At 40.7% G+C, this 15,842-nt stretch overlaps 1 protein-coding gene across 7 annotated transcripts; it reads left to right on the top strand.

Moving 5' to 3' along the window:
- Positions 1 to 8,318: 8,318 nt before the first annotated feature.
- On the top strand, positions 8,319 to 13,381 carry ING4 (inhibitor of growth family member 4). 7 transcript variants are annotated; one of them, XM_023504556.2, is made up of 9 exons: positions 8,319 to 8,438; positions 9,146 to 9,217; positions 9,702 to 9,805; positions 10,984 to 11,169; positions 11,373 to 11,487; positions 11,802 to 11,910; positions 12,095 to 12,242; positions 12,621 to 12,682; positions 12,794 to 13,381. In XM_023504556.2, exons 1-9 carry the CDS (start codon positions 8,402 to 8,404, stop codon positions 12,831 to 12,833), a joined length of 873 nt encoding a protein of 290 aa, XP_023360324.1. In that variant the 5' UTR covers positions 8,319 to 8,401; the 3' UTR covers positions 12,834 to 13,381. The 7 variants fall into 7 exon arrangements, with proteins under 7 accessions (XP_023360324.1, XP_023360323.1, XP_003771263.1 ...); XM_023504555.2 differs by having other exon boundaries at positions 11,003 to 11,169; XM_023504554.2 differs by lacking the exon at positions 8,319 to 8,438 and adding an exon at positions 8,664 to 9,000 and having other exon boundaries at positions 11,003 to 11,169.
- The last annotated feature ends 2,461 nt before the right edge of the window (positions 13,382 to 15,842 follow it).

Below are 15,842 nucleotides of genomic sequence, written 5' to 3' on the forward strand. Positions count from 1 at the left end.
CTTTAGGAAGTATAAATACCTGTGCAGCTCAGTGGGTGCTATTTCAGAGATCAAGGACCTACTTTTGATCCCTCCACTGTATAGACTGTTGATATATGTGGATGAGGACCATTTTTCCTGTGCATGAATAATGTGGGGGTTTGAAAAAAATTAACAGTTAATGAGAACAGGATTTCATGTTTGTAGAAAGGTGTCCCTGTTCCTTGGTTAAGAGATGAATTGAAATGTCATCAGAAGTCTATACTGACTCTTGTCCAGCAATCCAGAAGCATAGCACCTGTCCATTCCTACCTGGCATTTAGGCATATATGTGTGCTTGTTAGGTTGTCTTTAGAAAGAACAAAAGTTAAAAGTGAATTAAATTTAGCATGTAAGTTCTTATGTGCAATGCACTGTTCTGGGTTATGATAATTTAAGAATATTTCCTAGCCTAAAGTTTGCAGTCTAATAGGGAAGGAACATGTATACAAGTAACCATAAAACAAAACTGAAAAGGTCATGAGATTTTAGAAAGTGCTGTAGAATTCTGAAAAAATTAATTTCATGTAGGAAAATTAGAGACAACATGGTGCAGTGGACAAAGAGCCTGCTTTTGAGCCAAGGAGGCCTAAAGTTCTGCATGTAATCTACTAGCTGTATGACTTTAGATAAGTCACTTAACTTCCTAATGCTCTGGGCAGTAGGAGTATCATCAGTTACAAAGAAAGTGATCATCTGTTAACAGGTGACTTCCTCATATGGAAGTTACCTATGCCATTGAAATCGGGGGCTCTATCCTTAAGTTTCATATTTGATCAGAATAGTTTATAGAGGAAAAGTTGGCATTTGAGACAGAATTTGAATGATGAGTAGGACTTAAAAATGTTAATGACTAGTGTATAGTACTTTAAAAGTTTGCAAAATGCTTTACCTACTTTTATTTTAGTCTCATAAATCTGAAGATATTACAGGTATGCCATTTAAAAGATAAAACTGATTTAAAGATAAAGATTGCTAAAATATTAGAAGTAGAATTTAGATCCATGTCTTCTGATGCTGTTCCAACTAATTATCCATGATGTTACAAAATCACAGAATTGAGTGAGTAGTCTAAATCATACCTAAAAGCATCAAGCATTTATTAAGTACTTCCTTCAAGTGCCTGCTATTGTGCTAAGAACAAAGGTAAAAATCTGCCTTAGTCCTCAAGGTCAGAATTTAAGAGGAAAGGAAATGTGTAAAAATATATGCATACATATATTGTATATACAAGCTATATCTCAGAGGGAAGCCACTAACAGAAAGGGGTGGGGTAGGGGAAGTCATGAAAGAACAGGTAAAGATGATGAGGGAGAACACTCCAGGCATAGAAGATAGAAGGCAAACAGATGTGTGTTCTATGAAAAGTAAGATCAATGTTAATTGGCTGGAAGACTTCATGGAAGGGAATAAACGGAAAAGTAGACAGGGGTTATGTAGTGAGTATCTTTTAAAAGTTGAACAAAGTGCTAGAAGTAATAGGACGCTCTTGGAGTTTATTGGTTAGGGCATTAATATAGGACGGACCACCTGGCTTTTTAGGAAAGTCCTAATCACTAGCAGCTGAATGGAGCAAGAATTGGAGTGGGGAGATTTCTTAGGAAGTTAAATTAGGCTCTCACAGTAATCCAGGTGAGGGGGAGGAGTGGCAACTAATTAGAAAGAAGAGGATGACCAAATTTAGCAGCATATTGGATATATGGAGTCAAGGAAGATTAAACAAGTATGCCTGGATGACAGAAAAACTCAGTAGTAATAAGGAAACAGGGAGGGGTGGGGTGGAAGGAGGGGGTGGAGAAATATGGTGAATTCTGTTTTGGGCATGCTGAATTTGAAATATCCAAGTGATATTTGGCAATATAAGACCAGAACTCTGAAGGAAAATAAGGACCAGAATATATAGATCTGGGAATCATCTATCTAGAGATGATACTTAAAGCCATGGGAACTGATGAGATCACGAAGCAGACTGTGAGAGCAAGAGAAGACGAAGGACATGGCTTTGGATTATATCAATGATTGGTGGACATAACCTGAATGAAGATTCTGTAAAGATTTTTAAAGGATCCATCAGAGGACAAGGAGAGAACAATGTCTAGACTGAAAAGAATATATCAAAGAGGATGACTGACAGCATCAAGGATAGAGTCAAGGAGTATCAAGATTGAGAAAAGTCCCTTAGATATGGCAATTAAGAGATCATTAGTGAAATTTGGGGAGACTAGGTTGGTTTGGACAGAAGGTAGGCTGAAAAAAGGTTAGAACTGAGTGGGAAGACAAGTCAAAACTTTGAGGCAAGAGCTTGGAGAATTTAGCCAAGATTGAGGGAAGAGAGATGATTAATAAAAATGAGGGGTCATGTGACAGGTTTTGTTAATTATGGAAGAGGCACGATCATGTTTGTAGGGAGTAGGAAAGCAGCCGAAAGACGGGAAGAAATAAGGAAAGTTAAGATTAAGCAATTATTAGACACCTAATATATGCCAGACACTGTTCTAAGCATTTTTTTTACAAATATTACATTTGATCCCTACTAAGATAGGTGATATCCCCATTTTACAGTTGAATCTGAGGTCACAGAGCTTGTCCAGGATCAGAGCTAGTAAGTGGCTGAGGTCAAATTTGAACTTGTCTTTCTGACTTCAGTTTCAGTATTACTCCACTGCACCACCCAAAAGATTAGTGAGGGAGTAGGGAGCTATCTTCTGGAGAAGAAGGTATGGAAAGATAAATGGTAGATGGAAGATGATATGGAAAAAATTAAGGGCACATGTATAGCAAATTGTTTTGACAAAGAGAAAAATATCTGAGACATAGAAAGGAAAAGACTGGGAGTGGGGAGGAAGACATTTGAGTGATGAGATGAGGTTAAATCTCAGCAAAAGGCCTCATTCTATTTTTGGTGAACTGTGACTAGCTGAGAGGGTGGGGGAAATGGTACCATGAAAGGTATGAGGAGGGAATGAAAAATTTTGGAATTACTTCAGAGGTGATTGAAATAATGAATCAATTGGGGAGGTCAAAACAGATTGTCTTGCTGTAGTGAGGGCTCTTAAAATAATGCAACAAATTTTGAGTATAAAGGACTTTTAACTGATTCACCAAGGAGTTGACAGAAAAAGAGTGGAATTAGTTCATAAGTGATAGCTTGGGAAAAAACTGAGAAGTAGAAATATTGGAGGACACTGAAAAAAAAAAAACAGAGGTTATAAGGCAGAGAGAAAAATGGAATGATAAATTATGATCACAAAGGATTTTTGGCATTCATTAATATAGAAGATCATAGCAAGATCAAGGTTATAAACCTGTAGTTAGACAAACTAGGTGATGAAGTGGAAACGGTGCTGGGTTTGAAGTCAAGGTAGCCTGACTTCAAATCTAGCCTCATTCACTGTGATGCAGGGCAAGTCATTTAACTAGTTTGCCTCACTTAACCTATTTGTAAAATGGAGATAAGAGCCCTTATCTCTCAAGGTTGTTGTGAGGGCCAAATGAGATGATTAAAGCTCCTGACACATAGTAAGTGTTATATAAATATTAGCTATAGCTGAGGCTTGTAGATACAAAAGTCAGTCTTTACCCTCAAGAAGTTTACAATCTAAATTGAATACAACTTAAAGGACAAAAGATTATTGTGTGATGATGGTATAGAAGGAATCTAAAAATGGCAACAAGGAGCAAAAAGTAAGCTGACTCAACCACTAGTGTACCAGACAGTAATGGTTACCCATCAGCAAGAATCCTGAGGCAGTAAGAGCTGGAAGATGGAAGGAGGAAAGAAAAAATTTAAGGTGAAAAAATGAATTTGTTAATTATGGATCAGGTATTTCAGAGAGCATGGTGCAAGGAATAGCTAGATCTGGAATAAAATGTACAGGTGGTGAGAGGTTAAGGTGAAAGGAGAGGTGGAATAAGGGAATAGAGTGGAAGATAAGGAACAGGGTTTGTACTGTAGCAACCAATTATCAATGTCATTGGGATAAAGAGCCTAAGATAGGATGGGAATATGCTAGTGATTGAGGAATGAGTCTCGGTGGCATATTTGGTATCTGGGGATAGGTTTGTTGAGAGAGGCAGTGATTAGACTTATTCAAGACCAAATCTCACAGCAGGTAGTGATGCTGTGTCCTGTAAAGTCTGGAGGGCCTACCTTAAATCAGAAGAGATGGACAATGGTATGACCCCTGGGAAGTCTAAGAAGGAAGGAAAACCTGGCAATTTAAGGTAAGTCTTAATCTGGGAATGTTTTTCAGAACCCTGGAGAAAATTTAATATATGAAAACAGACAGTGAGAGATAAAGTGTCTGGGACTGACACAATTTATTGACCCTGAGTCAAAAAGATTAGCGGCAGGTAGGTAATTTGAATCCAGGCCTGAACTATTATAATATCTCAAAAATATCCATCCAACCTCTGTTACAAAGACCTCCAAGGAGGGAGAACCCATGACCGTTCTTTTTTTTTCTTTGCCAAATCATACTAAAACAATGGATTTAGCTTTGATAAAAATCTAAGTAAACTAGATAGCATTCTTCTATTAGTTTAGTGATTCAGTCAAAAATTTTTAAAAGTTCATTCTGATATTTCCTAATCTTGCTGAAACCAAGCTGCCCTTTCTCAATAACTTCCCGTTTTTGATATCTCTTTAATGATAACTCCTAGATTTTTCTCAGAAATTAAGATCATTAACCTGTAGCTATAGCTGAAAATCTCTACTCTCTCTCTTTCCCTTCTTCCCTCCTCTCTTCCTCTCTCCCTCCCTCTCTGCCTCTTGTCTCTATCTCTCTTTCCTCTCTGTCTCTCTCTTCCTTCTCTCTCCCCTTCCCACCTCCCACCCCCACCCCCATGTCTCTCTGTTTTTCTCAATCTCTTTGTTTTGGAAATCAAGATATTTGCCCTTCTTCATATTTGCATTCTATCTTTCAAATATTATTAATGATGATTCAGGAATCACATCTGTTAGTTCTTTTAGTACCTAATAATACCGTTACCTGAGGCTATAGTTTCCCTGGGCCATGTGATTTTAATGCATCCAGAGTAAAACTAGGTGGGGGCAGCAAGGTGGTACAATGAATAGAGTATCAGTTCTGGAGTCGAGAGAACCCAAGTTCAAATTCAGTATCAGACACTTACTGTGTGTAGGCAAATCATTTAACCCAGATTGTCTCAAAAAAAGAGCAAAACTAGATGGAATCTTTCTCCTTTTTTATAATAGATGTTGACTCTCTTTTAGCCTTTTCTGCTTTATTATTTCCAATGCTTTCATCTGAATATGCAAGAGACAGAGGTAGAAGAAACATGGTCTAAGACACAGGTGGGAAAGGTCTCGTTTAACTGGGCATAGAGGATATTGGAGGAAGTAGGAAAAGTAAGATAAGATATAGTGGTTGGTAAAACAATGTGGTTCAATGGAAAGAATATTCAACTTATAGAAAAATAACCAAGAACCAATTAGGGATTCTTAACTTTGTTCTGTCATGGACCCCTTCTCAGTATATTTTAAAAGTGAATAACATAAAATATATAGGATTACGAAGAAAGCTATGCAGTTTGAAATCAACAGGGGTTGTTTGTTTGTTTTTGTTTTTTCCGCCCAAACCAGTTCATGTGCTTCCTGAGATGTATCCACAGAAGCCTTTGGGACAGAATTCCTTGTGTCAAGTGTGTGCTAGGCACTAGAGATACAAAGATAAAAAAAAAAAAGTCTCTGTCCTCAAAGAGTTTACATTGTATCAAGAGAGATAACAAATTATATAAATAAGCATATATAATATGTAAAAATAAACAATGTTAATTTTTATGAGGGGAGGGAGAATAGCACCTTTTAAGGGATCAAAGAAGGATTTCTTGTAGAAGATGGCACTTGAGCAGTTTTGAAAGAGACAAGAGATTCTATGAGGCAGAACTGAGGAGGAAGCACATTCTAGGCATTCTAGAAAGCCAATGCAAATGTACAAAAATGGCAGATGGAATATCTTGTGCAAGAAACAGTAAGAAAGTCAATTTAGCTGGGCCATAAAGTATAGGAAGAGGAATAATATATATATATAGTAGGTTGGAGTTAGTATGTGAATGGTTTTTAAAAACCAAGCAGAAAAACTTCCGTTTGATTTGGCACTAGGGGACCACTGAAGTTTATTTGATAGAGGAGTGATCTGGGTTCAAGATTTGATTCTGACATTAGCTGTGTGACCTTCACAAAAAGTCAACACATCTCTGAACATTAGTTTTCTTCCTGTAAAATGGGAAGACTATACATTTCTTATCTCACAAGGTTATGTGAAAAGTACCCTATAAACCTTAAAGATTTATCTGTACATATTATTTTTGCTTGAATACTAGACTGAATTTATTCTGTAGTGGGATTATGGATTTCAAGCTGAAAGGAATCTTGGAAGCTCTTTATTTAAGAGATGTGAAAGGAATCGTGGAAGCTTTTTATTTAAGAGATGAGGCACCTAAGGCCCTAAGAGATTATATGACTTTTTCAAGGTCATACAGGCAGTGTTTAGAGATGGGATTGATCTTTAGTTCTCCAGTACAAATATAGAATTTTTTCTAATAAGAGTTTATGAAGGTTTTTTTTTTCTTAATGGAAATTATATCTATGCATTGAGAGGATTAAGTAACCATAAATGTGAGATAGATTTCTCATTTGGAAGGAGAAGAAAGAAAACAAAATAAGGTGGGAAGTCTGTCCTAGAGGCTATTTCAACATTATTTAGGCAAGAGGCAATGGAGAAATGAACTAAGGTCAGGGTAGAGAAATGAGAGGGGCAGTTGGCTGGGTATAAAGTGATGAGATGCATATCCACTTGTTTGATACAGCATAAGGGCCCTGGTATGGTTATTGCTGAATATTCCTGAAACACTATAAGATTTCTAACTACAAAATACCCCTTGGTAGTAGGTAATAAAACTTATACTAGTCTCTCCCTTTGGGGAAAAAAAGCTAACATGGCCCACTACTTAGTACAATGTAGATGATTAACCAAACAGTGCCCCCTTTAATTTGGAAGTAGATATATATAAGCATCTCTGAAATTTCTCTTAGTTTGCCCCTTCCTTTGGACCAAGAGAGAATATATGTGAAGTAGTTTGATGCAGACTCGATATACTGATTAACTAGGACAAAACCAAAATAAAACAAAACAAAAAACCCAAATTCTTGCACCAGCAGTAGAAATAGATTTCTTATTTAGATCTTCTGATGTTCTTTCCTGGTCCAGGAAAGTTATAATTACTAGGAGTTTGGAGTACTATCCATACACCTACCCAAAGGGTGTTTAGTCTTTAGATTTCTGTGCTGTCATGATCTGTGGTAATTTTTATTTAAATTGGGAAGGGGGGGGGCAGCTAGGTGGTGCAGTGGATAGAGCAGCTCTGAAATCAGGAAGACTTGAGTTCAAATTTGACCTCAGACACTTAACACTTCCTAGCTGCGTGACCTTCGGCAAGTCACACATTAGGATTCAAGTGAGGAGCGTAAAGTACCAGGCTCTGAGGGAGAAATGTGCTCTTTGGGTAACTTAGATCCTTCAAGGGTTGGAGCTGGGCAGACAGGAGCTAGAGCGACTCCGTCGCAGTAACACGTTTAACGAGCGAAGGTTTGCAAAGCGCTTTGCACCTGTCATTGGATGCTCACCGCGATCCTGTGGGGTAGGTTCCATTACTAGCCTCATTTTACAGACTGGGAAGCTGAGGCTGAGACGAGACACACGCGGATTTGAACTCGTCCTCCCGCCTCCAAGCCCGCTACTCTATGCGCAACACAGTACCCGGCCGCCTTTGCGGCCTAGGCACGGAGGCAGGTGAGACTTGTAGTTACTCCCCCATGCCCATCCCTCCGAGGTTAGGGCCCCACCCCCATTTCCTGATTGCTCTCCTATTCCTCCCAAGAGATTGATGGAAGCAGGAAACAAAAAGGACATCATTGAGCCTTCGCTCGCCTCTACACCACACGTTAATGAGAAATGGGGTGCGAAATTTTTTTTAAGCAACTAGAAGGAAAACACACATTTTTGGCTTTCTAAAAGTATCTTCCTTTCTGAAGAGGAGTGGAATCAGGGAATTTAATTCAAAATGGCGAGCGCAAGTGACGTCGTTCCTCTTCCTCCAGTCCCAAACCGAGGGGCATCTGTAGGTGAGGGCGGAAGCGAAGCTTACACCACCTCTCTAAGTGCAACAGGGAGGTCTCTCCTCCGAAAGGAAGGCGAAGATAATGGGCGGAAGTGCCCGGGCTAGAAACACACTAAGGGCGGAATTCCCCCCCCCTCCTCCCTTTAAGGGCGGAAGAGGCCTTGTCTCTGGGATAAGCTCGAGCCCTGGAAGGTCGTCTATCACTTCCGGGAACGGACCGGAAGTTGCTTTGTTTTGCTTCAAGATGGCGGCGGGAATGTACTTGGAGCATTACCTGGACAGTAAGAGGTTGCGGGTGTTGGGTCGGCAGTCTTAGCGCGGGTGCAGGGCCCCGCCGAGATGGGACATGCGCACATCGGCGGGCCCGCGGGGGGAGAGAGACCACGGAGCAGAAAGGAGAGGAGGGGAGGGGAGGAGTGCGGGCGGGGGGCGGGGTGCGGGGTCTGCGGCGGCTGATGGATGTCAGCCCGGAGAGGGGCCGCTAAGGTGGGCTTGATCGGTTTGGGTTTGGGAGAAGTTCAGTAGTGCCGGCTGGGGAGCGGGGCAAGAGGGTTGTCTTGGACCCTGACTGTCGGGGGACACTTAATTTCAGGCTGGGGTGCACTGGGTTGATTCGGCCTGGCCAGGTGTCCCACCTGTCAGCCAGTCTGTAACCGTGAAATTCACTCCTCTCCTTTTCCTTAGAAGAATAGGCCCTCCAGTGGCTCCTCCCTCCAGCCTGTCCACCTCCCCTTTAAGTGAGTGAAGGGAGGACAGTAACTACCAAACAAGAAAGGACTGAGACTCCTTTCCTCACGGATCTGAGACCCCCCTTCCCACCAAAAAGGACCTGGTGCTAGTCAGGTTTGATTGGTAGCATTTTTTGTAATTAATCCTTTTTTGCCAGGTTTGGACCACTACTATTACTGCAGTTTGAGGTTTTGTAGGTTGTGGGGACACAAGGGAACCCCATGACCTCCAGCAATTCACAGCCTCTTCTTCCTCCCAGGTATTGAAAACCTCCCCTTTGAGCTCCAGAGAAACTTCCAGCTCATGCGGGACCTAGACCAGAGAACAGAGGGTGCGTACAGACAGAGGTGTACATTTATCTGTGTCTAGAGTGAATGATGATTTATTCTTCAGTTTGGTGTTTGATTGTACAATCTGATGAACAGGGTACTACTGTTGCTTTTCTGTTCACTTTGCCTGCTGAAATTTATGAAGGGAGGGTAACGGTAGCTAGATATCAGCACCAATTTTTCCTCGACAAATGAAGTGTTGAGGAAAGAGCTAAAGAGTTCAAAGACACTAACCTCATTACCATCCTGGAGAAGAAAGTCAGAAAATCTTATGGTTTCAACTATAGTTGCATCTTTTTGGGGGTATAGCCCTTTCCAGAATACTTCTGCTACACTTCATTATCAGTCATACTGCCACAGAATTCACATTATGGCCTTGACTGCAACTCATGTTGGCAGACATAATCTTTGCTTCATGGCAAATACTGAAAAAAATGCACAGAGATTAACAACAAGACCTCTACACTGTATTCTTCGACCTTACAGAAGTTTTAGATATCATCTGTGGACCTGCATTCTGGCAACTCTTGAGCAAGTTTGGCTGCCCTGAGAAATTCACTTGGAGCCTGAGGCTACTCCCCGATGGTCAGGTTGGTCTCATCAGAGTTGATAGTGGCTTGTCAGTAGAGGATTGTGTAATAGGTACAGTCTTTTCTCTTTTATATAGTCCTGCTCAAGGAAATAACAAGTGATCTGCAAACTTGTGACCAAGTCCCATTGGGAAGGTCATCATAGTTAATTCATCACAACATCAAAAGTCCTGAAATGGTCATCTGGGAGCAGCCGAATGCTGGGGATTGACTTGTTTTCTCTGTAATCCAATCCTGACTTTTGAAGTGCACACAACAAGAAGAGATGTCAGAGAACATGTCATTGTTTGCATGCCTCATAATATGTTTTTTGGGAAACTGACAGATGAAATGTAGTGCAAACATAGAATGATTCACCGTACCGAACTGAAGATCTACAGAGCACTGGATCTGCCCAGTTCAAGACCCGGACCTGTTGTAGTCAACTCAATCCTTCTCATGAGCAGTTTCATCACCAGTTTCAATGAGCTCTACCAAGGAACAATTGGCAAACCAGGATCATCAGTAATAAGTTGGAATGCCACCAGTCTCCAAGCCATTTTGATTTAGTATATTTCTAGTTGACCTGGTTGATAGATGACAATAGACTGCCCAACCAAGTCACTGAATGGTTAGCTTAAGTAGAGTGGGAAGCAGGTTTAGAAAAGATATGCATTCAGTGAGGCACAGGGATGAATCACCAAGAAGAGTAACAGTGGATGGATCACCAATAACTTGACCAGGGTAGATAGTTTTTGAGAAAAGACATAAAGTAGCTGTTGAGGCATGCAAACAGTGACAGGCTTTGTGAACAGCATCTACAGCTACCAAAAACTCACAAGTATGCCTAAGATAGAAAAGTTGTAGAAAGGGAGATACCTCCATGGTTAATTTCAGCTTCTGCTATACCTGGTGGGTAGAAATGCTGATGGCATCAGCTTTGGTTATCATTCTTGGCTGTGTAAATTTGGGAAAGTCATTTAACTTCCCAGTTAAGTGTTCCAGTGTCCTACATGCTAACCTGTGTGTTTTCTTATGTGAGAGTTCCTTGTACCAGTAGAGCCACAAGTTTAGTCCAAGTAGTATTTCAACCTCTCCTCGAATATTCTGTGCCTTTTAATTTGATGAGGTTGAATGGAAAGGGGTCAAAGGGAATATGTTCAATCAACTTTTTGGGGGGTGGGGGGCATTGTGACCAGGCCTCTGTCTCTATTGTAGACCTGAAAGCAGAAATTGACAAGCTGGCCACTGAATATATGAGTAGCGCCCGCAGCCTCAACTCAGAGGAAAAGCTGGCATTACTTAAGCAGATCCAGGAAGCCTACGGCAAGTGCAAGGAATTTGGGGATGACAAGGTGCAGCTCGCCATGCAGACCTATGAGATGGTATGGCTAGGATCCACGTGTTCTCTCTACCTTTCCATTTATTCCACAAGGGTCTTAGGCTTCTCAACTGTTTGGGGAATTTTTATAGGTTTGGGGACTTTGTGGAATCTGTTTTGGGTCCAGAATTTTCCTTATGATTAGTTTCATCCTTTCTAGTCTCTCATTTCCCTGTCTTTTCTTCTCGCCCTCTACCCTGCTCCTAGGTGGATAAGCATATTCGAAGACTGGACACAGATCTAGCCCGTTTTGAGGCTGATCTAAAAGAGAAACAGATTGAGTCAAGTGACTATGACAGCTCTTCCAGCAAAGGAAAAAAGAGTGAGGAGACCGGGACAGGGTTCTGGGAGGTAGGAGGGAGGAGGGCTTAATAAAAGTAGCATATTACAATGAATTTGAAATCAGAAGACAATATGCTACTTAATACCTATGTAATCTTGGGCCTCAGTTTCCTTATTAGAAAAACTGAAGTAAGGGGATTGGGTGGAGGTAGATGATTTTTTTCTTCCATCTCTAAATTCTGTGACTAAGAGAATGAGGAGTAGGTTAATTGGGTCAGAAAGAACAGAGAAGCCAAAAAGGGTTTAACCTATTTTTTGGTTCCCTTGCCTCCTGGCTTTTCCCCTCCTTCCTAGAAGGCCGGGTTCAGAAGGAGAAGAAAGCTGCCCGTGCTCGTTCTAAGGGTAAGAATTCAGATGAGGAGGCTCCCAAGGCTGCCCAGAAGAAGCTGAAATTTGTGCGCACGTGAGTTCGTCTTACCAAAATCCTTACCTCCATTCCTCCATGTCTTCTACTTTTTTTTTCTTACAAAGTGGCCCAATATTTGTGTCTAAAATTGAAGATAATTCTTCCTAACTTCATCCTAATCCCTAAATCTCCTGTTATATGTAAAGGTCATAACATATGCCATTACCTGTTTTTTTTTTAGAAGCCCTGAGTATGGTATGCCCTCAGTGACTTTTGGCAGTGTCCACCCTTCAGATGTGCTGGATATGCCAGTGGATCCCAATGAACCTACCTACTGCCTTTGCCACCAAGTTTCCTATGGGGAGATGATTGGCTGTGACAACCCTGATGTGAGAGCCAGTTTATCTGTAGAATGGGATGCCAGGGAGGGGTGATGGAGGGAGGAGATGAGAAGGCTGTGACTGCTTTCCCACAAACACTGAAATAGATCTTGTTAGGAAAGCATTCACCATCTGCCGTTTCCCTTTTGGAAAATGTTACTTTCTAAAAGGTTGAGAAGGATTAGGATAAGATGAAAAAAAAAGGCAAGAATGACCAGAACTCCAAAGCAGTTGAGTGCTTGAAATGTAATCAGAATTAGCCCAGCCCCACCCGGTTTTTTTGAGGATCTTTCAGGGAGAAAGAAAATAGAAGACAGATGTAGAATAAGTTAAAGAAATTCTAATTCCCTCCTCCTAATTTTGCTTCTTTTTCCTATGTTCTTTCAGTGTTCCATTGAGTGGTTCCACTTTGCCTGTGTTGGATTAACAACCAAGCCTCGAGGGAAATGGTGAGTTTATGGCTAAGGGCATCCTGAGTCTGAATCTTGGACTAAATTTGAGAAGAGTTTCTTCCCATATTCTTTTAACCTATTTGTCCCTCTTTGTTACCTCCTCCTTAGGTTCTGCCCTCGGTGCTCTCAGGAACGGAAGAAGAAATAAACAAAGGCCTTGGATGTCATCACAATTTCATCTCTTCTCACCTGGGCTTGGGCATGGGGTGGAAATCCTGTGTTGGGGTGTTGGAATTCAGGGGGAGAAGGGGGCTGGTAAAGAGAAGTCACTCCCTTCTCCCCCTGCCTCCCCCACACACATACACACTCTTGGTGCTGAGGCTGCATCTGAACTGCAGTAGGGTGGGTGGTATGTGCCCTCCTTTAGAACATCACCATCTCCTTCTTGGGGTTGGTGGAGGAGGGGTCATTCCCACTTCCCCTTTGCCTCCATGCTGAGGTTGGTGCTGTATCTTGGAGGGATACCTTTTTATTTCCCTCACTGTATATAGGGACTGGGACAGCAGTATAGGGGTGCCTCCCTTCCCCCCCATGGTGGGGGCTATGGTATGTTGATCTTCCTTCTCTCCTTGGACTTCATCTTTTTGTAGGGCCCTTTCTGTAGGGTCACCTTCTGCCCTATGGCAAGGGAGTTTTTAGGCTTGTGTGTATTGGAGGGAGGTAGAGTGGGTGGGAGAATAAAAGTAATGAAATCTGGCCTGCTGTATTTATTGAGGAGAAATTAGGAATATGGGCCATTATAATACTTGACTCCCTCTTTCATATTCTCAAGCTATAGGAGAAGAACAATGACTTCAAATTCCTGGGCTTTGCTATCCTAAAAGCTTATGTTCACCTAGTACTTTGAAATTTATAACTGACAAAGTACATTTATTGTTTCTTTTACAGATGAGGAAACTGAGGCTTAGGTTAAGTGGTTTGCCCAAAATTCCACTGCCAGCAATTGGCAGAATCCCAAGATATGAATGCTAGGATTTCTAATTCAGTTCGGTACTCTTTCCATCAGACTCCCTAGTTTATGATGTGTTCAACCCTTTAAGATTAGGATAGATCCCATCTAAAGTACATATTTAAATATATCTACATAAATGTGTTATTTAATAGAGGTAGCATGGTAAGGCTGAAAAAAGATCCAAGTTTAAATCCCCCCTGAGATTTGTTAGCACAGTGACCTTGGGTGGGCAAATCATTTATTCTCTATTTTCCTTGAACAACTTCCCAGGACCTCTACTAAATCAAAGCTTCTTAAACTATGGGTCCCAACTCCATATGAGATCACGTAATGGAATTTGAGGGTCACAAAAAATTCGGCAGTGGTAAAAGATTTCTGAACACAACAATCAAAAATTAATTCAAAATCTCATGTGATAAATAGAAGGTGTTTCTAATAGCATTTGCCCATCTTGCATCAAACAACTTCACTACAGCCTTCTGAACATACAATATGTGCACTTAGCACTGTGCATGCATGAAAGCTGTCAGAAGCATCTTGGCTCAGATTTGAGATGGGGCTGCATAAAAATTTCTCAGGTAAAATAGGATTGAGAGTGGAAAAATTAAAAAAAAAATTAAGAAATCATACATTGATAGTGATATGGGTTGGTGAAGGGAAATGTAATTTCAAATTCACAAACATAAGTGCTTTATATAAGACATGATACTAGGCTTGGGGGACTCAATGACAAATGAAATTGGTTCTGCTCTCAAGGAGTTGTCTGTTCTGGAGGATGTAATAATAGCTTGTCATTCTATAATACTTTAAGGTTTGCACAGTGATAAATATACACATATTTGTATGTGTGTGTGTGTATTATCACATCCATTCTCACACCCATGAGTAATTAGCCTCATTTTACAAATGAGGAAACTAAGACTAAAAGATTAATTGGCTTGCCTAGAGTAAGACCTGGTAAATGTGAGGCAGGATTTGAAATCAACTTTTGATGAATTCAGGTCCATCCTTTTAAGCACCTAATTGCTGCTATACAAAGAAGATAACAGGATCACTACAGATTTGATAGATGGTTGGCACAAGATTTGAAGTAAATAAAAGGTCATGAGGAAAAGTTAATAGCTGCTGTATACCAATCATGAGGAATGTTTGCAGATACCCAGAAGTTGATGGTGAAATGTTTGATTTGGAATATAGTGTGAAGGAGATTAATAGGATATGAATGAAGGTCAGAAAGGCAATTTGGGGTCAAAATGTGAAGGTCTTTATAAATGTCAAGCTACAGGGGACTTTGATCCTAGATGTAAGGATCAACACTCCATATGGGGTCCCATAATGGAATGTGAGGATCATGAAAAATGTGACAGCAGAGTAAAGGGTTTCTGAACACAACCAAAAATCAATTCAAAATCATGTAATAAATCAAAAGGTGTTTCTGGCACCTCCAGGGTGATTGAAGATTTTTGAGCAGGGGGATAAAATATAATTGTGCCTTGTGAAGATTGTTTTTGGAGCTGTATAGAGCATTGTCATTTGTCCTTCATTCTCCAAGAGGTCCATAACAGAAGGAGTGATACCATGTTTACATAAGAATTAGATTTTAAGTGAGGAAAGGCTGTGCAAAGGCACCAACATCAGTTTCTCCTCCAGTTGCCAACTGGATCTAGGCAAGCTACGATCAGGACCGGGCAGCTAAGTGGTGCAGTGATAAGAGCACAAGCTCTGAAGTCAGAGGGCCCTGAGTTCAAATTTGACCTCAGACACAACACTTCCCAGCTGTGCAAGCCTGGGCAAGTCACTTAAACCCAATTGTCTCAGCAAAAAAAAAAAAAAAAAAAAATTATTATATATATATATATATATTAGAACAACGAGATACTCTATATGCAGTCTTTAGCAGCTCTCAGTTTGACTAAGACAGGGCCCATTTGGCTAATAAGGCTAAGTAAGAAATGAGGCAAAGAATTGCCTCTTTTATTTTGTCAAATAAAAAATTTACAAAAATCGATCTGCAAAAGGACGATCTGCTAGGATTCCGGCCAAAACAGAAACAATTGCTCTTTACACTCACTCTCCACCAATCAGGCCCAAACAATGACCAAGTGGGGCTTGGCCTGGGACTTATTGTTGACCAATCAATGAGAATTCAGATTTAAGGCAAGGTCCTTAAAAAAATCTACAACTTCAAGACAGAGGGGGCTCGAA

The sequence above is a fragment of the Sarcophilus harrisii genome, chromosome 5 (assembly GCF_902635505.1).
Source record: "Sarcophilus harrisii chromosome 5, mSarHar1.11, whole genome shotgun sequence".
NCBI lineage: Eukaryota > Metazoa > Chordata > Mammalia > Dasyuromorphia > Dasyuridae > Sarcophilus > Sarcophilus harrisii.

Excerpts from the sequence above, each read along its gene's own strand:
- ING4 (XM_023504556.2), top strand. The coding sequence starts at position 8,402 with ATGGCGGCGGGAATGTACTTGGAGCATTACCTGGACA. Across the intron at positions 9,218-9,701 it reads CCTAGACCAGAGAACAGAGG|AAGTTTTAGATATCATCTGT; the intron begins GTGCGTACAGAC and ends TCGACCTTACAG. Across the intron at positions 11,911-12,094 it reads AAGCTGAAATTTGTGCGCAC|AAGCCCTGAGTATGGTATGC; the intron begins GTGAGTTCGTCT and ends TTTTTTTTTTAG.